The 21,369-nt window shown below is 42.0% G+C and overlaps 1 protein-coding gene across 1 annotated transcript in view; it reads left to right on the top strand.

The window, feature by feature from the left end:
* Nucleotides 1-21,369, top strand: part of CREBBP (CREB binding protein) — an 83,384-nt gene that overhangs the window by 47,813 nt on the left and 14,202 nt on the right. The window contains exons 11-24 of the mRNA XM_029957864.1: nucleotides 152-344; nucleotides 448-501; nucleotides 1,687-1,811; nucleotides 2,396-2,584; nucleotides 4,044-4,463; nucleotides 5,056-5,235; nucleotides 5,465-5,651; nucleotides 9,500-9,618; nucleotides 9,757-9,996; nucleotides 10,452-10,540; nucleotides 15,552-15,662; nucleotides 16,352-16,408; nucleotides 17,655-17,732; nucleotides 18,232-18,299. Of these exons, the coding sequence (XP_029813724.1) occupies nucleotides 152-344; nucleotides 448-501; nucleotides 1,687-1,811; nucleotides 2,396-2,584; nucleotides 4,044-4,463; nucleotides 5,056-5,235; nucleotides 5,465-5,651; nucleotides 9,500-9,618; nucleotides 9,757-9,996; nucleotides 10,452-10,540; nucleotides 15,552-15,662; nucleotides 16,352-16,408; nucleotides 17,655-17,732; nucleotides 18,232-18,299 (2,110 nt within the window). The remainder of the gene's footprint in view (nucleotides 1-151; nucleotides 345-447; nucleotides 502-1,686; nucleotides 1,812-2,395; nucleotides 2,585-4,043; nucleotides 4,464-5,055; nucleotides 5,236-5,464; nucleotides 5,652-9,499; nucleotides 9,619-9,756; nucleotides 9,997-10,451; nucleotides 10,541-15,551; nucleotides 15,663-16,351; nucleotides 16,409-17,654; nucleotides 17,733-18,231; nucleotides 18,300-21,369) is intronic.

Genomic DNA, 21,369 nt, shown 5'->3' with positions numbered 1-21,369 from the left:
TCTGAAAAGAAATATTTCTTTTTCAAATAGACATTAAAAACAAAAAACCAGGTGATGGCATTCAGGTAGTAAATGAGACTAAATGAGTTCTGCTGCCACTTCTTTACACTTGATGCTGAGCACTCTCTTCTTTTTTTTTCCCCCCTTATAGGATGAATACTATCATTTATTAGCAGAGAAAATCTATAAGATACAAAAGGAGCTGGAAGAGAAACGGAGGTCTCGTCTCCACAAACAAGGGATGTTGGGGAACCAACCAGCCTTACAGACCCCAGGGCCCCAGCCCCCCGGGATCCCCCAGGTGGCTGCTGCCATGGGCCAGGCACAGCCCGTCAGGCCACCCAGTGAGTACTGCTGGAGGTGCCTCTGCATTCCTCAGGCTCTCCTGGTAACCTTCAGCTTGTATTTTAAGCTGGTTTTGCTGACCTTTCTTCTGCTGTGTTGCAGATGGGCCAATGTCCATGCCAACCGTGCCTATAAGTCGTATGCAGGTTTCTCAAGGTATTTATGTTTTCCTCTCGAATTGCAGTTTGTGGGTTTAAAATAATTTTTTGGGGGGGAAAAGCTGATCTTATGTCAGGTTTTTTGGAGTTGGGATGGGTCTTCCTTTTTGCAGCATCATTCTTGTTGCTGTGTGGCAGGAACTGTCCCAAGTGCAGTCTTAAGAACCAACAATATGTACCCAGCACTTTCCTAGCAGTTGGGAATTGATTCAGTCCTTCCAAAGAGGACAGTTCAAGCAAGAATACTTTGGATAATCTCATTTAAAATGCTGTAAAGGGGGAAGGATGTTGGCATTTTTTCATCAGTTAATTAGCAAAAAATATACCTGTAGCTGGAAACACAGCACATTAATCCTAGAATGTTTGTAACTAGTGATATCCTTTCTTGGTTTCTGATGCCAAGTGCATTAAAAAAGGTGTTCATAGCTTGTTCATAGCACTGACCATCATTGACTAAAGCTGCTGTGAGCTCATGAGAGGGTTTTTTCTGAAAAATATAAACCCATGAGTTCTAGGTGCTTCAGCTTCCTTCAAAAAGTGTCCCCAGTTATTTTATTTCGTGGTTCAGAGTTAGTACTAAGTCAAAACTTGTGTTGAAATGTCCTTGGGAAGTTAAATCCTTTTACAACTCATTTAAATAGAAGAACAAGTTGATAGCAAATGTAGCTCCATAATTACACCTTTAGACAAGTTTGGGGTTTTTTGGAGGGGTTAAATGTTTTGTATAAAAAGCACAACCCCTGTTTAAGAATTTTACTGGGTTTTGTCCAGATTTGAGGCTCGGAGTTGCCTTCCTATATACAATAAGTATTTTTATCGTATTTACTTCAACCATTTCAGTGAGCCCTAAATAAGACATTGCTGTTTCAAAGCAAATGCCTGATTTTAAGAAACCATCCCAAGGTATTATTTTTAAATAGCATTGTGTCTCTGCGGATCATCCACACTCTTCATCTTTTGTGTTTAACTTTTTTCTTTAGGCATCCTAACTGCTATTCTTCTAAATACTTCTCACATCCTCATTTATCTGTGAAGTCAAAGTAATTTGAGCAAAGTTGAGAGACAAAGTATAGGGCGGTCGAATTTCAGCCATAATAATTTGTTAGTTAATTTTATAGTAGAATAAACATACACAAATTCCATGACTTGTTCCTAATGACTTGTTTTGGGGGTGCATTTGCAGGAATGAATCAGTTTAACCCCATGTCCATAGGGAATGTACAGATGCCACAAGCCCCCATGGGACCCCGGGCAGCGTCTCCGATGAACCACCCGGTGCAGATGAACAACATGGGCGCCGTCCCCGCGGTTCGTACCCTCCTTCTGCTCAGCACTGATCCCACTCAGCAGCCACTGCTCCTCTGAAAAGGCCACGTCACAGAGCAGGGCTGTAAATTGTAGGATAATTTCATGGAAAGGCTTTTATTGAGGCGTTTGTTTTCGGTATTTACCTGTTCTAAAGAAGCCAACCAGGCCTTTAGAGACGTGCGTGCCAGAGGTGCAGTAATTCCCAGCTGTCTGTGGAAGAGGATCATTCTTTCAGGAGCTGGCTTTGCAGTATATACACCTTCTTTATTCCTCTGTGAAAACATGTTTTTTTTCTTTAGAAAAACAAAAATATTTTCAGTTTCACTGGATTCTCTCTGTTATCTCAGAGAACAAACACTCTCAGTAGAGTTTGGAATATTACCTATTTAAAAATAACTCCCTTGTGAATGCTGGGGAACAAATGCTGAAGTTCTGTGCATATCCCCACTTCCATTTGGTTTACTGAAGCCAATTTTCCTTTTATTTTTTGTCCTATCTTTTGGTTGATTACATTGAGGGTATTTTCCTTTGTCCTGCTCCATAATATGAAATGGTAATGAGTTCATTTGGGTGTTAATTTTCAGATGGCAATGTCTCCTTCCCGAATGCCTCAGCCACAGAACATGATGGGAGCTCATTCCAACAACATGATGGGTCAGGCTCCCACCCAGAACCAATTCCTGCCCCAGAATCAGTTCCCTGCATCCACTGGGACAATGAATGTGAACAATGTGGGCATGGGTCAGTCAACAGCTCAGGCTGGGGTGGCACAGGTAAGATGGATTTTCTAACTGGTGTTATTTACTCTTAGTTATTTTGCACTAATTTATTTAATATGTTTGCTTATTTGTATTTCTGTATCCACTGTTCAGCACAGCCACCCCAACTTTGGGGGATCCTGGGTTACATCTGCCTTTTTCAGAAGCTCTTACATAACCCATCGACATCTGTTAACGGGGGCGCAACGCCCCGTAATTCCTGATTTAAATTCCTTAAAAATGCATGCTGATGAGATTTTTAGGGGGAATATCAGAAATTAATTTATGGGATGTTTAGGAACATATGTTTCCTCTCTGTGTGGACCCAAGTAGCTAACTTTAAATCCAGATTTATAATAGAGTGGTTAGGAAGATCTTGTAAAGTTTGTTTTAACCTTTCTACTTCTGAAGAGAGGATGGTTGGTTTTTTCCTGTGACATTTTTCTGTTGCATTAGTGGTCAGTGTTAGTAGCAGCTGTGCTTATGATGCCAAAGTGTGTGCTCTTCCACAGGGAAAGGCTTGTTGTTTAACTCAGAGTCCAAGTAATTAAGGCTTGTTGAGACCTCCAGAGTTCTCTAGTCCAGCCCTGTTCTCAAATGAGAGATGACTTAGAACAGGTTATGAAGGGCTCTGTCAAGTCAAGTTTGGAATATCTTCAGGATGAGCATCTACAGTTTCTTGGGCCCTGGCTCAGTTGTTCGACTGCTTTTGTGGTAAACATTATCTTCCTAATGCACTTAGTTCAATAAAACTGACTGTGTACAGGCAATATAGAAGTATGTTTTAAATTTGAAACCTCATCTGCAGGAAATTGTTAACTGATTTGGATTTCTAAGAGTAACAGTTACATCTGAGGATAGCATATTCTTATTTTATCACCAGTTATCTGATGCAATCTTCAGTAAAATGTACAGTTTGAAGGTTTAAGTACATCCAGAATATGTTATTGTATTGCTGCTCTGAAAAACAAATCCACGGTTTTCTGAAGCATCTGGAGCAGTCTAATTAAAAAGAAAACAAAAAAGCCTCCTCTTAAGTCTCGCTCTGTGCAACAGGGCAGCATTAAATGTGTTGACCTGCCCTCTAAAGCAGAGCTGCTCCAGAGTCCTGGCCTAAAATGGGTATTTGCTTGAAACCATTTTGTGTCAAAGCCTGACCTTTGCCCAGCTAATGGCACAATTTAGAGGCTCTGTGCCTGTGGGTTTCTGTGTTAGTGGGATGGAGATTCCCTCTGTATGCCAAAATTAATGCAGGACAAGCATGGCACATCTGGGTCTGGGAGAAAGGTCTTTGAGAGCTAATGAGAGCGATGACAAAAATCAGAGCACAGTTACTTGCAACAGCAGCGTTTGTTTGTGGCTGATCTCCTGGATAGTGTTCTGTCAGAGAAGGCTTCAGTGCTGTGATTTAAAGGCTGATGTGATTCCCAGGGGTTTGGCAGTCACACATGTGTAAGAGACTCTCTCTTCCTAGCAGGGGCAGGTTCCCAGTGCTGCTCTTCCTAACTCCATGAACATGCTGGGCCCGCAGGGGGGGCAGTTACCGTGTCCCCCGGTGACCCAGCCACCTCTGCACCAGACCACGCCTCCCGTGTCCAGCGCTGCTGGGATGCCACCCATCCAGCACCCGACGCCGGCGGGAATGACCCCTCCCCAGCCAGCAGCACCCACCCAGCCATCGACACCGGTCTCGTCCTCGGGACAAACTCCGACCCCGACGCCGGGTTCTGTTCCCAACGCGACCCAGACCCAAAGCACACCCACGGGGCAGACTGCGGCCCAGGCCCAGGTCACACCACAGCCCCAGACCCCAGTCCAGCCCCAGTCTGTGCCAACCCCACAGCCAGCCCAGCAGCAGCCAACCTCTGTGCAGGCACAGCCACCTGGCACTCCAGTAAGTACCAGCCGGTCCCATTTTCCTTGTGTAGTGACATTCCATGAGTCTCCCTGTGTGTAGCACCATAGAGCCCATAGTTGTCAATAGCAGCTTCTACTTTAGACCAAAGGGTTCATTAGAATGTGTAAAATGTGTGTGTTCAGATGTTCTCAGCGTTGTCTGAAGGAGGGGGGGATTGAATGGCTGAACTGCTCACAGTAAAATTGGCAGCAGTGTGCAGAAAGATGAGGTGTAACGGGCCTGATATTATATTTGGCCATAATCAGAATCTTTTCTGAGCCTGAGATTTGCATAATTTTTTTTAAGATACAGTCAGGCAAATGCACGTTTCAAGGAATGTACAGTGTTTTACTGGGCAGGTGTTTTCTCTGTGAAAGAAGCCACTTTGGGGCAGAATTCTTCCTTGGCTTCTCCTCTGTAAAGCAGAGTTATTAAATGTGTGGTATCAAAACTTGGCTACAGTGACCTGTATCCATGTTCTGCACTGTTTTAGAATATCATCTCATGTCTCTTTTGTGCTGTTCATTTTTAGTAAAGGAAAATATTTCTATATATGCAGTGTCTTTCTTTTGTACTGTTTTTACAACAGCTATCCCAGGCAGCAGCTAGTATTGATAACAGGGTCCCCACCCCTGCCTCAGTTGCTAGTGCTGATACGAATTCCCAGCAACTAGGACCAGATGCACCAATGCTAGAAAGCAAATCAGAAGTTAAAACTGAAGAAACTGAGCCAGAGACTAGTGAGACACAAGTGGAAGCTAAGACTGAGGTAAATGAGATTCTCTACAGCTTAACTGAAAGCAGTGATAGATATAAAAGCACTTAATGATGTGTCTGGATCGGTGAGCTAAGGGGCGAGAGGAGGGTCGTTACTGAAAAGTAACTGTCCTGAGGAAAGCCATGGATGGAAAGTGCTTCAACAATCTCAAACTAATATTTTGATGGCTGAAGTTTGGGTTGTAGATGTAACAGTGCATCTCGTTGCGTCCTTTCTTAAGGTGGAGGAGGATTTACAAGGATCTTCACAAATAAAAGAGGAAACAGATGGAACAGAGCTGAAGCAGGAGCCAATGGAAATAGAAGAAAAGAAGCCTGAAATGAAAGTAGAGGTTAAAGAGGAGGAGGAGAGCAGCACTAATGGAACCACTTCCCAATCCACATCACCATCTCAGCCCCGCAAGAAAAGTATGTGTATGAAAACTGAGTTTCCTTGTGTACTTTGGTTTCACTAACATTTGTTTTCCAACTCCTGCTGCAAGACCTGTTTTGCACTTGTGTTCCAGCACGTGGAACTCTGGGAGATCAGTACTCTATAACTTAATTTTGAAAGTAAGATTCTTTTAATGTTGCGTGAATCGCAGGTGAGAAAGGCATTGTGCTCTTGATCCCAGCAGCGTCTGCCCAGAAGGACCAAGGCAGTAAGGCAGGGATTGCTGGAGGAACTGAACACATAAATCCCTCCCTGTACATCTTGGTGCTCTTTCAAGGGAGTTCAGTGTAGATAAATGATTTCAGTAACCAAGAATAGCCACTGCTTTTATTTTCCTGTTAGAGGCTGCACACACCGTCTTCATACTGAGTTTTGTCGGTCACTTGTGTGAGAATTAAGCACCTGAACTCTTCTTCTGAACCTGGATTCCTCTGAACCTGGACTGCTGCAATAGACTTAAACTTTATTTTGAAGTTCTGTGTTTTCAGGACTTTAAAGTTTTCAATGTAATGTTCATCTGGAAGCTTTCTCCTTGGAAACAGCTCAGCAGTCTCTTAAGGGGCATAGATTGAGGTGTGACTGTATCTGTGCTCAAGGAAACTTTATGGCATTACGGATTAGATAAATGATTGAGTGCCTTGGGTTAGTAAGAAATAAATGAATAAGATTATTAAAACAGAAATAAAAGACTACACTTGCAGTGCAGGCTTTGTGGGAGGCTGCAAGATTTAAGTTTTTGGACTCAAAACCCTTAGCAGTTCCAAGACCTCTGTGTTTTGGCATCTGCTTTTTTGAGATGGTGTCTTTTGTGGTTAGTTTTTAGTTTTTGACCAAAGGTAAGCTTTCAACACGCTGCAGATGTCAAAAAATCTAGGTCTCCTGGTTGTGCTTGGGGTTGCATTTGGTGACTAAACATAATCTTTCTGTCATAAAGCACTGTAGAACACATTTTGCTGCAGATTGATATTTTCAGTTTGCAGCAGAGTGGGCCAGCAAACGAGAGCTCACTGCAGAACCAACTGGCAGAGCCTGTTCTGACCAAAATGTAACACAGGGAGTGGAAAGCTTATTAGCATTTATGAAGCAGTGATATTCCCAGTGGAAGGAATCACTGCTTCCTGTTAGGAATGCGCTTGCAGTAAATGGAGGCGAGCGGCTCCAGGAAGGTTCTCGCAGAATCAGTCGGTGGAAGCTGCCCTGGGTTACTACATATTCCAATACCTCCTTCAGTAACACAGTTTTCCCTTGGAAGTGTTGTCACTAAGTAACTGTGGAGTGTAATGCATGTGCAGCGTGGGCAGGTACAGCCAGAGACACGAGTTTAAGTGGTGACATTTTCTCGCCGAGGAGTTTGCTCGACTTTAACCCAACCTTGGTATTAAAATGCTGAATGAACCACGAGGTGCTGGAGGGTAAATGCTGCAAAGTGTGCTCAGGGGTTATGAGGTGTTCTCCTGGTGTTTGTAACCAGGAGTTCTCATGGGTTACAAAAGTATTGGGAACTTCTTCCTTCCCATGCAGCAGACTCCTGAGGTGCATCCCACAGCACCTGGGATGTAGCAGAAGTGCCATGGAATGTGTGTTATAACTTAGCAAGTCACAGCCTTGTTTGGCTTTATTTCTGCAAATCTAATGTAAGCAAGCAAGGTGGTTCCTTTACCTCTTCTCTTGCAGGCTTAAAAAATTTGGCATAATGTTCATTTGGGCAACTCCTCTCTCCTTGTAGGTGACTTCTTTAGTTTGACCTTGAAGATGAGTTTTACTGGTTTCTTCCCTTCTTTGTAAGGGAATAATACTGCAAAACCTGCAAGGGCTTGGGTCTGGGGGTTATTCAAGTGTATTGTCCTAATAACTTTGAAGGTGGCTAATCTTCCTTTAGGAATTTTCCCCTTAGTAATCATAAGCAGGCTCACCTCTGTTTGAAACAAGTGAAAAATTGAAGAAAGTAAAAAAGGTAGCATTGTACTTTCCTTTGGCAGATAATACGTCATCATGAGTCAGGCAAAGATCCCATTTTCTTTTTACCACCCACAGATCCAAGACAAAATGGGATAACTGGGTGCCAGCTCCTTACAAAGGTCTTCTATCTAATGGAGGAGCATTTCATTTTGGAAAAAGGAGAGAGGGCAGAACAAAACTTCCTTGTAAAATCAGCGAATAGGGAGATCCTATGATCAAATATGCTGGTATTAGTCATGTTCCTTAGAGGCAGAGCAGCTAAAGATGAAGGCAACTTTTCTTTACGTTTTTAGGTAAAGTAATAAATTGAAATGATAACTGGATTTTGGTTTTGATTTTCTTCAAACTTCAGAATGAAAGTAGGTTATAAACTTCATCAGCAAACGTAATTGGGCTTTAAGGAGCCTGGCAAAAGTCGTGCTGTGTCTCTGTAGTTTGGGTTTAAATTAAGATTGGATTTATTTTGAAAGATACTGTAGCTTCGAGGTGTGTTGTTATAAGAGAAAGTTCTAAAAGCAGTGTCAAGCAGGTAGCCAGAAGGTTCTTTTTGACCTTTAAATTTCATGAAATGAAATAATTGAGATTGTCACGTTATGAACTACCTGAATCAGAGCAGTTAGACAATACTGTTCCTCATTAATGGAATTTAATGTTTCCTTCTGTTCTTGAGAATCCCAGAATATAATTTAATAGTTGTTTATAAAATGTTGAGAACCTATAGTAGGGTTCCTTGCACAAGAAAGTGTCTGTGGATATGGTATTGATAAGTATGGAAAAGAGTTACCATTTTATTGGGACTGAGACTGTGGAACAACTGAAATGATCATACAACCAATGTAGTCGTGTCAGCTTAATTTCTTGTCGTGCTTTATTTTTGTGTGTACTTTTTAAAATCACAGACTATGAACTAGATGTCCCAAAAAGCAATTTATATCTTACCAAAATACCATTTGAGTGAGAAAAGCAATGATCGTAACTCGAAGGGGTCACTGAGCCCTGTGGATTGAAGTGCTTTTGAGAGGACTAATTGCTCCATTTTATTGGTGTTGTTCACATTTCATCCAGGTAGATAAATATTAGATGCCATCCTGCTTTCCTTAGTTGTCTTTTTATCTCAATAATAGACATTCTTCCCTATGTAAAGTCACGTTCCTAAGGAAATAAATGTAATTACGCTGCTGAGATGTTCAAAGAGCTCTCCAAGTTATCATTATTTTTCAGAAAATGTATTGCCTTTTTTTTGTCCTTGTCATCCACTACTGAAAGAACTGTGGCTGTTGCCATGTCACTGTTGCCAAGTGGTGCCATAGAAATCTGGAAGTATTAACACTTTCAAAATCAATTAACGATCCATCAGACCAGGACTGTTTGCACACTGTGGCCAGAAAAATTCCTGTGCCAGCTCTCAGGACATCTGGTCACTCTCTGTAGAGCTGGCTCTTCATCCCTGTCCACTGCAGTGGGTTTTGCTGGAAGAATCTTGGCTTGGAAACAGCGAACAGGGTTAGAAGGAAGGGAGAGAAAAATATGCTCAGTCTCTTCTCTGAAGAGAAAAGGTTCATCCATGTTGAAACAATTGATTTAATTTGATTCTGTATAAGTTTTGAGGGCGTTTTTTTTATGTTCTAGAGTATGTATCATTACGGGCTAGAGTTGTTCCCATCCCCTTACTGTGGGATTAACACCTGCTGTGATGGGAGTCCATAGAAAAGCTGTGTGCTTGCCTCTTGATTGTAAGTGAGGTTTTGCCTCTGATCAGGAAATCTCTCTTCAGAGTTCTGTGTTAACATAGTTCTTTACTTTCCTTAGGGGAGTCAAGAGGTTAGGAAAGCAATTTTCTAACCTTTGTGCCTCTCCTTTGCAGTTTTCAAGCCCGAGGAGCTGCGCCAGGCTCTCATGCCCACCCTCGAAGCGTTGTACCGGCAGGACCCAGAGTCTCTACCTTTCAGACAGCCCGTGGATCCCCAGCTTTTAGGGATTCCGGTGAGTTGACCTGAAGAAAACCTACAAAACATTCTTCTGCTTTGTCTTTGCCCGTTCCAACGTTTATTTTTCACGCTCAGCACGCCGCGAGCGGTCGACGTCCTAAACATAAAGCGGGGTTTTTCTGTGTCTTTGAAGGACTATTTCGACATCGTGAAGAACCCCATGGATCTTTCCACCATTAAGCGTAAGCTGGACACGGGGCAGTACCAGGAGCCCTGGCAGTACGTGGACGACGTGTGGCTGATGTTTAACAACGCGTGGCTGTACAATCGCAAGACTTCCCGGGTCTATAAGTTTTGCACTAAACTGGCGGAGGTGTTTGAGCAGGAGATCGATCCCGTCATGCAATCGCTCGGCTACTGCTGTGGGCGCAAGGTGGGTACATTCCTGGGGCACTTGTGTTCTTCTGAAGAGCTCAGCTTGACTGATCAGACAGAACTTCAGCTTTGCACACTCTGTTTTTCAAAAACAGAAGGGTTGCTAGAAGTTTGGCTTTGTTATAAAGAAGGTCAATAGCATCCTTCTCTCTGCTCTTGTGTTGTTATTGTTGTATTTTGCACCCTCAGAGGACAGCTGTCTTGGTCATAAGCAATATTAAAATACTTCCCTTCTTTCTCGCGTCCATTGCAGTAAAGCAGCAGGTTGGAGGGTCAGCTTTTAGAGTTAATGATTGTCATCAAATTGAGAGGGCTGTGCTAATATATTTACAATAGCTCAGAAAAGCGTGCTAAACCTGACAATCTGATACCCATAAGCGTCACGTTTGCATAATAGATCCTTGCTGAACAAAAGATCCCATTGTAAAGCTGCTTTTCTCCCTTGTTTTGCAGTATGAGTTCTCTCCACAGACCTTGTGCTGCTATGGGAAGCAACTGTGCACCATTCCCCGGGACGCTGCCTACTACAGTTACCAGAATAGGTAAGTCCTTGAATTCAGGTTTTTTTCCTTATTCAGGAAGTGAGATCTCCTTTGACTTCCCTGCACATGTAGAGGAGGAGGTTTATTAATTTCTGCTTTTCTTTGTCAGCTAAGTCAGGGAAAATTTATTTTCTTTACCTTTCCATGCTGTCCTTTTGCAGGTGACTCTTTACTTTCCTGCAGTTTGGTACACACTGTGCTTTAGTGCTGTTAGTTAGGCTGCCCCATGCACTGCCTAAGTGCAGGGCAAGTTGTCCATGTTTTCCATACAAAGAGGAGCAGGGCTTGCAGGAGGGAGAGGGGCAGAACTGCAAAAAGGCACTGGGAAATCCTGTTACCTTGTTCTGGGAGAATTGTGGAAATATGCAGGTTTGTTTTCAAATTAGTGCCAGAATTTGCCAAGTAAAGGATACAGTGATTAATTGCCAGACTTACATTCTCCCTTCCTAACCAGTGCTTAATTCTATTTAAATTAGCTTGGAAATAGCATTTAAAACTACCCAGAGACTCCATGAGAAGCTGTGAAAATTATAGTTTCTCTTAATCTTTAATTAATATTAGGACTTAGTGTTTGTATGATTATTAAACAATCGTTAGATTATACTACTAATTTTCTATTTAATACTTAAATCTCCAGTGTTACAATAACAAAGCAAACTCAAAACTTGGCTTTTGGTTTGGGTTCTTAGATGGTGTGTGTTGTCCCTCACAAAAAAAAAAAAAGCAGAATATAAATGGGCTAAGACACAAGCTTTGTTTTGAACAAGGAAAAGGAAGTTATGAGTTGGAAGTTATGAATTCCAGAGGCTTGGCAGTCTCTCTAAGCCTTGCCAGTTGTGAGGTGCATGGGGCTGTTGTCTGAGTGAGGTTAAAGAACCGATTCAGACACTGAGCATTTCATCTTTTAGGGCCACCCCTACTCACCAAACAGGCTCTGAGGTGGTTTAAGCCTGTTGAGCACCACCACACTGAAGTGTGGCAGGTGAAAACGTGTGTCCCACCTCGTGTCTTGGGTGGCCTTTGAGAGGCAGAAAGTATTGACAGGGAGAAATGAATTCATGACCTCTCATTAAAAGGTTTTACACAGCCCCTGTGGACTCTGAAAAAAAGTCAGGCTGAAGAGAAATAAAGCCATGAAAGTGCATTTAAAAAGACAGTACTTCAGTACTGGAATCGGGGAAAAATAACCCTTAAATACCATCACTGTAGGTAAAATCCAAATTACTTTTCATGTTGTGCACCCAGGTAGTTCTGCATTTGAAAAGCACAGTAACTTCAAAATGAATTGAAGAAGGGCTCATTTTTCTCTCAGTTATCCTTCCCTGTTTAAATTCATGTTAAATCATCTGGGTTATTCCATGGAAGGCAAGAAGCCCAGGGTTGGTGGGGCAGTGGGTGTTGCAATATTTCAGTTTTCTGCCCATTGTAAATGCAAGAGTCCCTTTAAGTTGTAGGTTTCTGTTCATTCAGATGTCTTGAGAAGGGATTGGGGGTTTGGGGTGGGTTTGAGTTCAGGGGGAGTGTGAAGCTTTCTGTTTCAGGCCAACTAAATTGAGTGATAAATGGGGCTTTTAAAGAAAGCATTTCTGAAGATTTATCACCATATTTTTAAGTGTGCATTTGGACTGTCAGATCATAGAAAGCCCTTGTTCATCAGCTGTGTTGCTACAAAACGATCACATTTTCTGTGACAGTGATCTTTAAATTTTAGGTGTTCTTAAAGACGTAGAAAATAAGTGAAAAGCAAATTCTGTGCTTCCAGCAGATCTTTAATTGGTCAATGCTCTTGAATTTTCTATGTACAGAGCAGGCAAAATTGAATGCACCTAAAGTCCAGCATATCACATAACTAAATTACAACTAAGAATATTTAGGCACCATTGAATTAAAATGAACTCTGACACTACAGTTCAGTGATTAAAAGTTAATTATTTGGTATGGAACTGTTTAAATTCTCTAATAAGGGAGAAATTTAGGTTAAAGTGTTCGGAAAATGTGCTTCATGTGTGAATACCCAGTTGAGAAAACTGATTGGTGTTTCGTACAGTTATTAATTTAGAATTTCCTTTGAATACACTCAATTACAGTTGGCAGTTCTCCTGTTAATGCAGAAACTGAGCATTTTCTGGACTTTGGTATTGAACCATAATGTTGCTCTTTGATAAACGGGAGTCAGTCACCTGAACAGTCTGCATTTGAAAAGCTTTTCATGTTTGATGTGTTGCAATAAGTACGTTCTTTGGGTTTTCTATGGCTGTTGTAACTAGAATATTGTATGTTTTCTATGGGTTTTGCTGAATATTTGTGGGGGCAAGCAAAACAGGTCTTTGTTTCTGAGGGTCCATATCCATAATCAATTATAGCTATTGCTTCACCATGGTTATTTTATGGACAAATGTTCATGATCTTTTGGTGATTCATTTTCACTGTACTTCAGTTTTTATTTCCTCATTTTAATATCATGGGTTAAGGCTTGGAGTGCTTTGAAAGCCCATAAATTATTCTGAAAATGGATCAGAATTAACCTTTTCTGGGATTGTTTAACTGTAGCAAAGTATTAATAGCAGCCTTGACCATGGATTTTCCTGGCTAGAAGCTCCTGTGTTTGGGTCCTCCTGAGTTTCAGTCCTTCCCAGTCTGACTCTTAAAATGATGAGTAATCATGTCAGTAAGGAAAATAATTAGTGGGGGGGTCAATTAAAGAAAAATTTTAAAAAGTACATTCTAGGGGGAAAAAAAAGGACATGGACAACATGTAAAAGGATATAAAATTCTGAATCTCTTATATTTGAGTTGTAAAAAAAAAAAGTACATGTTTTGGTATCAGTTTAGGGGTGTGGAGTGAGGGGCGAGGGAGGTCAGTGGAAATGAGATGTGCAGTGTCAGTCCCCACTCCTGAAACTCTCCTGTGGTGTTCCTCTTTAATAACCACTTTATCATTCCAAATGATTACAAATCATTGGAATACATTTACTTTTTTCCTGGCCTTGCTGTGCTGCATTCTCAGCCCCAAAAACCTGGTTTTCCTTGGGAGGGTGATGTGTTTAATCCCAGTGGGGCTGACCCAAGAGGAGTTGGGTGCAGTTTAACTGGTGGTGGGCTGGGAATCCCCCCTCGGGACAGGGAGTGGTTGCCATCAAAGAGCAGCTGCCCTGTGTGGAAATGTCACTGTGGGTTCTGTTAAGCAGAATAAACCACCCCTGCTCCCCTCGCAGTCGGTCCCACACTACGGGCAGGACTCCGTTGCTCTGCCGCAGTTCAGTGGCTCTGGGCTGGCAGAGCAGCTCCTCATCCAGAGCCAGCTGGCAGAGCTTGGAAAAGTTTTCTGGCTCTGTGAATTGTGCTGTGGTAACTCGGAGCTGGCTCCAGCCCGGGAGGGCACGGAGAGCTGTGCCGAGGAGCCGCTCCCGCTCGGCACGGCCGGTGTGCGTGTCCAGGGGGAGATTCTGATCCAGCCATTCCAACAAGTGCCTGTAAATGCCTTTTGTTGTCTCCAGGACAGCACAGCCTTGGAGCTGTCACCGGGATTGCAGTAGTTTAGGTGTGTGAGGGTGTGCTGGCAGGGGCAGAGCTGCCACACTGCTCAGTCTCCATCCCCTCAGTTGTTGGTTCATTGTGCCACTGAGTCTCCTTCGGTGCCTTTGCGCTCCCCATCCCCACAGTCGGTGTTTGAGTTCTCAACCTGCGTCGTACTGTGCTGCCATCGCTGCTTAAACTCTCTCACTCTGATCCTCCATAAAGCTCCTTTATTTTGATGATCCTTTGTGGCCTTCCCGCATTTTACAGCTGTGGCCTCTCTGTTGCCTTTGTTCATGTGTGAATTCATATCCTTTCCAAACATTTAGCTTCCTTTTTTTATTTTTTTTTTATTTCTTTTGTGACCCTGACAACTTTGGTTCCAGTTCATCTGAAACAAACAAACAAAACCACCAAAAAACCCCCCAAAAATCCATGTAACCTTGATTTTATTTTATTTTTTTCAAATGCAGATTGTATTTTCATAGAGTTGTATTCCAGTTTACTCAGCTTGGTTTGGTAAACTGCAGAATTGGTTTTGCTGAGTATGACTTGGATTGGCTCTTGGTCTGGTGACCAAAAATTGTACCTGCCTCATATTCAATTTTTAAAGCTTAATTAATTCCACATCCTTAATGTACCTGATAAATATATTGTATGTATGTACAATATTTCATGTTGTTCACATATATACATATATTGTATATATATAGATAAAATGGCTGGAAACTCTGACCCATAATTGCATTTCTGTTAAATGTTTGTCTAGAGTATGGATTTGGTTTCATTTATATTAAAGAATATTAGCTGAGCAATTGGTCACATTTAATCTTATACTCAAATTTTGAATTTAATATCTTTATATCATTTAATCTTACAGTCAAATTTTCAATTTAATATTTTTATAGATTTTTTTTTTTTACAATACCAAGTGTTTCTGCTTTTGCAGTTCTGACTCACAATCAGTAAATGCTTTCAACATGTTTCCTAATTATTTAAATCCATAATAAACATGTTCCTAAAGCTTTTTGACAGGCTGTTTTTCACCCAAAGCAAACTCGATCAGTCACAAGCCTGGAATCAAAGAGCATTTTTTTTTTTTTCCTAAGCAATGCAAATCAAATCCAAATTCTTAAATTTGAAGCCTACACAAAGGTAGCTCTTGGTGGCTACTCCATTAATCCTCCCCAAATTTTGAATTTGACACCCGCCGACTTGTTAGCGATGTATGAAATGAGACCGAATGCTAATCTGTGCTTTGCCTTGGCTTTCTGCTCTGTGTTGTCTTGGTGTTTGCGTCTTACCTCTTACGTCTGTGCTGTTTGTTCCCTCCCCTGTTCTCTAATCCTGCCCTCCCCTCCCTCTGTTCCTCCTCATTGTCCACACTGACCCATCAATCAACCAACAACGTCCCCCCTTCCGTCGTGGTCGTGCTGATCTGCCCTGCCCTGGTTGGTGGCTCCGTGCTTGGGTGGCTGTGTTTGTGCTGGACCAGCTCACCCAAATATGGCCTTCTTGCTGACAGGTATCACTTCTGTGAGAAGTGTTTCACTGAAATCCAGGGGGAGAATGTCACCCTGGGTGATGACCCTTCCCAGCCTCAAACGTAAGTCCTTCCTTTCCTCTGCATGCTGCCTCTTGGACTGGGAGGGGTGGTGTTTGTCCTGGGTGAGGAGTAAAACCCAAACCCCTTTGGTGGTGTTTTTGGGGGGAAGTGCCTTATTCCTTCCTAGCAGGAGAATTTACAGTGACAGGATTAACAGCTGTCGCTGTGTTGGGGCTGTAGGTGTGCCCAGCAGTGTCCAGTTGAGCTGCCCGTTCCAGGGGGTGGCAGACCCTGGATAATGTGCTTGGAGAGGGGCAATGGGGACTGTGCCAATAAATGTCACCTTCTAATGAAAGACTTCATCTAATTCTGATGTCTCACCTTTTGAAGTGCAGCCTATATTTATAAGACCAATGGCTTGCCTTTAACCTGGCCAAAAAAATCAGATTTGAGGAATACAAGCTACTGTTTTACTGACAATAGCTTCCCTTGTCCTTTTTTGAATTTAAATTTATTTGGGTGCTTGGGTGTCTCTTATTTTGCATTTGATTTTTACAGAAAGTAAAATGAGAAAAATATTTTCTGTAGCTTAAGCTAAAATGAACTGAATTGCTTGCTCTGACTAGAAAATAAATACTGAGGTGCTTTCTTCAGACTTGAGGTTTGCTGCAATTCAGCAAAAAATTATATTGGCTCAGCCTCTGATATAAAAATGCTACTGAGTTTTCATGTTAACTCTTTGTCTCTAGAACCATCTCTAAGGATCAGTTTGAAAAGAAGAAAAACGATACCCTAGATCCAGAGCCGTAAGTACCCAGCTGTTGGTTTTCCTGAGATAATCCCATCACTTCCACTTGTCCTTTAGCCAGAAATGGGGCAGGGAGTAAAGAACTCTTCCTTTTCCCCCATCTCTGCCCAGACAGGCTGCAGAATCTTTCCCTGAAGTTTATGGCACTACGTCCAAAGTTGATGTCTGACTTTGATTCCCAAAAGGGATCGTGAGCCTGTTCCTCAGGCAGTTCCTAGTGCTGTTGTATGGGTGATTCCAGGAGTCAGCCAGGCTCTGCACAGGGCTGGGAATGGCCCTCTCTCACACAGAGCCTTTCACACCCAGCCCTGCATTCCTGGGGCACTTCTGCTTTTTCCTCTTCTGTTCTAAACCACATTTTTCTCTCCACTGAGTGCTCAGCCCACCAAAAGGACCACCCTGCTCCCTCACTTGTGCTACCCCTGGGAGGTTGAGAGAAAGCCCAGCTGAACTTCCTTTAGGAGCATGTGCTGCTTTTCCTACAGCCCTTAACTGGCTGCAAAGAGACTTTATCTTACTTTTACTATGTTGTCTGGCAGTTTGATACACAGCACATTTTGATTTCTAATCTTATCTTTGCAAATACTAAATAGAGCTCCTCCCCAGGCCTGTAAAGGTGGACTGGGACAGACCCCAGTGCATTTGGCTTCATAACCAATCCTGCAGCCTGGTCTGGGAAAACCTCTAACAGTTTTCCCATCCAAAAAAAGGATTTTGACATACTATTGTGACCAAGAAAAAAGAAGACTGCAGCAGAGACATGCAGGCAAAGACAAGTTAATACATGTTTTCTTGGCAGGGTGATTCATGACTGACTAGTTTTTACGTTTACAGTAAGTTGAGCAACCATTTAATCAGTTTGTGGTTGTTGCAGCAATTGGAAGTTAAATCTGTGGAGGTATTGTTGAGCAGGATTCTGTGAAGCTGGGAAGACTCAGGACTCTGCTTAGAAAAGGATAAAAAAGATCCAGAAAAAGTTGTGCATGACAGCCCATTTCAGATTTTTAAACTAGAACACCTTGTTATATATATATATGTATATATATATATATGTAATTCTCTCATGGATTGATAGATGTGGATCTGAATCTATTTTGAGTATTTTTTAAACTGACACATAAATTGGGCCTGTTGAAGTTGGTTCAGATCTTAAGAGAGGATTGGCAAGTCCTTCTTTCTTGCTGAATTCTGGAAAATTACTTACCTAACACCAGAAGTGATTGGCTGCTGTTTTTTCTCCTCAGGTTTGTTGACTGCAAAGAATGTGGTCGGAAGATGCACCAGATCTGTGTGTTACATTATGATATTATTTGGCCTTCAGGGTAAGAGATGTTTGTTAGTTTTTTTTACCCCTTGTATAATAATGTCGATGTAGTTTATATAATAAAGACTTTCTGCCTTGTTCTTTAATATGTGGCCACTTCCCTTGCCTTCTAGGAACTGAGTACAGAAGGACAAAGTGTTTCTTAATAAAATACATTTTTTTTGGTGTTTGGGGTCTACTTAGATAAAAATGTGCATGAAACCCAACTTTTCATACACTCAGCTTTCTGGGGTTTCTTTCTAACTCTTAGACAAGTGCAGCTGGTTGGAGGTGAGTCTGTGTGCACAGAACACTAATGCAGGTGTAAGCACTAGGCAGAATTAAACCAGCTCACAAAGGCTTTAAGTCCCTCAAAAATGAAGTGATGCAAGCTGTTCAAATCCAGAGAAAAATATATCGTGCTCTGACATTTAAATTATGGGTTCAGACATTGGGTTTAAGCTCACCAGTAATGGCTTTATGCTAAATTTTTGGCTTTTTTTTTTTTTCCTCAATAGGTTTGTCTGTGATAATTGTCTGAAGAAAACCGGTAGAACACGCAAAGAAAACAAATTCAGTGCTAAAAGTGAGTTTGATATTTCTGTTTTTATCTCCCAGTATTCATCTTCCCCCTGCCAGCCCTAATAGCTCTTTGATTGAGACTTTGTGTTGTTATAATGGACAGCACTGGAACATTTGCAAAATGGGGCGTGGTGTAGCCTGAGGCTGTCAGAATTTTAATCAACATTTTAAAGCCCTGCTCTCTATGTGTTTGTGGTCAGCCTTGAGGTGTTTGGCGTCTTTGTCCTTATTTTTCTAGGATTAGAAAGCAGAAAGGGGGGCAAAGAGAACAGGAAAAGCACGGGGCTGTGTGCTCTTCACTGGCTATATTTAGCCATGTTTCCATGTAGTGCTGAAACTGTAGTAAATGACTGTCACCTTTGTGCCCTTCCAATAACATGTAGTAACAAGTTGTGCTGCAGTTCAGGTGCTGCTGCCAAACACAAAAGTGTTTGAAGAGCTTTTCTTGCCTCCAGAGCGGGTGGTGGGACAAGGACTGTCCACTGGAATGAGTGACCCATTCCACTGTGAGTCTGGATTCCCTTGGCAGTAATCACTGCCATGGTCTTGTTGAAATGGGCACTAAAGAGAGGGTCAGAAGATGGCCAGGTCAAGTTGTATCAGTAACCCTTGCACAGGACTCTGCAAGCATTTCACCTCAGAGAACATAATTCAGTAATTTCCACTCACACACATTTGGAGGGAGGGCAAAGAGAAGGTGCTGGTGTTGGAAATGCAGTGTCAGTGCACAGAGCAGAAAAATAAAGTGACTGTAGAAACCAAGAGGGTGATTCAGCCACTTGAACAACTAGAACTTGCAGGTGCACTTGATTCCTGCCTTGTTCTTTGGTCCTTGGAAGTTCTGGGCATTCCTGTGTTACACTGTGCCTGCACAAGCCTGACTCTTCCACACTGTGTTAAAGGCAAGGTTTTGCATTAAATGTGACTTCTTGCTAACTTGGTGTGTGGTTGATTGCATAACAGGAGCTGTGGAGGGGGCTGATGTGGAGATGATAAAGCTGTGTGAGGCATTATTAGGTTGCAGTAATCAAAACGGTCTCTGGAGGAACCTGACGCATGCAAGACAGCATTGTTAGAGAGATCTAAATTAGTCTCATTAAAGACAGATTAAAGTTGTAAGAGAACATTAATAAAATGATGAAATCAAAATGTAGTTTTAGATAACCATTTTAAATGGATGCCTCTTCTGTCATGTGCTGGCTTTAGAGCAGATACTGATGTAAATTGTCTGAAACAAGTGTGTGACTCCTCAGATACCTGCAGTTGTTTAAGGTTTGTGTAAACCACCCATTTAGTTCAAGGTGACCATTCTGTTCTGGACAGGGGAATAGTGGTGCTTTTTCCCTTTCCTTCTTTTTCTTTCCCTGCTGTTTGACTGTCTTTTCCTTTTCCCATGATTTGAGTCCTGCTGTAACCCAGTGGTGGGCTCAGCTCTGGAGATCAGCTGCTCTAACAATGCTCCACTGGAAATGGAAGAACAGGGAAGGAAAAGGAAGGCCTGCTCTTGTCCAAATCTTGGTCTTACTGCTGACCTGAAAACAAACCTGAGCAGTGAAAGATTGAAACATTAACATGTTCCCTCTCCCCATAAAAACTTTTACTTACAAGGTATTACAATCAAGTAATACAATCAAGTTTTAATTGCCACCAATATTTCTACACTCTTTCAAGCACAGTGGCACAACTGCTAATAAATAACCAAGACAGCAGGTCCTTCAGGTGTTGTGGAACATTAATGTATATTAAGTAAAATTGGTTAATTAACTGATAGCCTGCCAAATACAACAAGTGTGCAGCTGTGAGACCCCAAACTTTTCAAGTATTTATTTACCTAAGAAAATCTACAAATATCACTTCCCCGATGCAGAGATGTTCAAAGACAAAAGATATCCTGACAAATAAGTCCCCCACAGTAGTTTCCTGACAAAAAGTCACAGTGAGCCAGGAGTCTGACTTTCTTCCTATGTGTCCATTACTCATCCCCTCACAAATGTCTGGCCACTGCTGCTGCCACAAACCTGCTGTGCTGAACGTTCCTTGTTAACAGTTTGGGTGCCTTTTGTTCAAGTGTGCACTGCTGTTTTCACTGAGCCTTTATTAGAAGTGTAGGTGTGAGAGGTGTCCAAGAACCAAACTCTGGTTGCTTTCTAAAGGAACTTGCACATTCCAATAAATCAAAAAATGCAAGTTTTAGATCCTTTCCTTACAGTACCTGTGATCTTAATGCTGCCTGTTTCTTTTGTCTTCTAATCTGGTCTTTTTGTGTTGGTTGGTTTTCGAGTCCTAATGCACAGCAGCATAAGGAAGGAAGCAGATATCCCTTGGTTGCTTAGCATTGGGAAGATGATGAGATGAAAACACAAGACAGTGGAGTTAACTCTAGTGGCTTCCTAACTCATCAGCTGAGATGGAGCCCTTTTCTCTTTTTCTCATTGTAGTCAGAGAAATCAACGAAACAAAAAAATGTCCTCATAAAGAATTTGTGAATTCCCTTTAAAATCCCCTTCATATTATATATGGAAAGCCCAATATAGTGTATTGGGCTGGGAAACACTGGAAAGGTCAAGGTGTTGGAATTTAAAAGGGCTTGGTGTATTTTTATTTTAACCTGCCTTTGAATTTAGTTATTGACTCCCAAGTAAATGATATTTAGACTGTGTTGTGCTGGTTATAACCACAGAATCTCAGTGGACAAGGGGGGCAGGCTGAAAGATATAAATCAAGACTGATGCTTTTGGGAATTTCTATCAACTGATTGTGATTAAGCTGACAGAGAGCAGGGTTAGATGGGATATTGGGAAAAAATTCCTCCCTGTGAGGGTGAGGAGGCCCTGGAACGGGTTACCCAGAGAAGCTGTGGCTGCCCCATCCCTGGAAATGTTCAAGGCCAGGTTGGACAGGGCTTGGAGCAACCTGGGACAGTGGAAGGTGTCCCTGCCCATGGCAGGGGGTGGAATTAAATGAGTTTTAAGGTCCTTTACAACCAAAACAATTCTATGATTTTATATAATAATTTTAAATATATAAATCCCTTAGAAAATGAGATCATCCTTTGAGTGTATGTGGGGGTTTTC

The sequence above is a fragment of the Manacus vitellinus genome, unplaced genomic scaffold (genome assembly GCF_001715985.3).
Source record: "Manacus vitellinus isolate BGI_N305 unplaced genomic scaffold, ASM171598v3 scaffold_12_pilon, whole genome shotgun sequence".
Lineage (NCBI taxonomy): Eukaryota > Metazoa > Chordata > Aves > Passeriformes > Pipridae > Manacus > Manacus vitellinus.
Note: the sequence above shows the minus strand (reverse complement) of the source record. Positions and strands in the feature narration are given on the sequence as shown.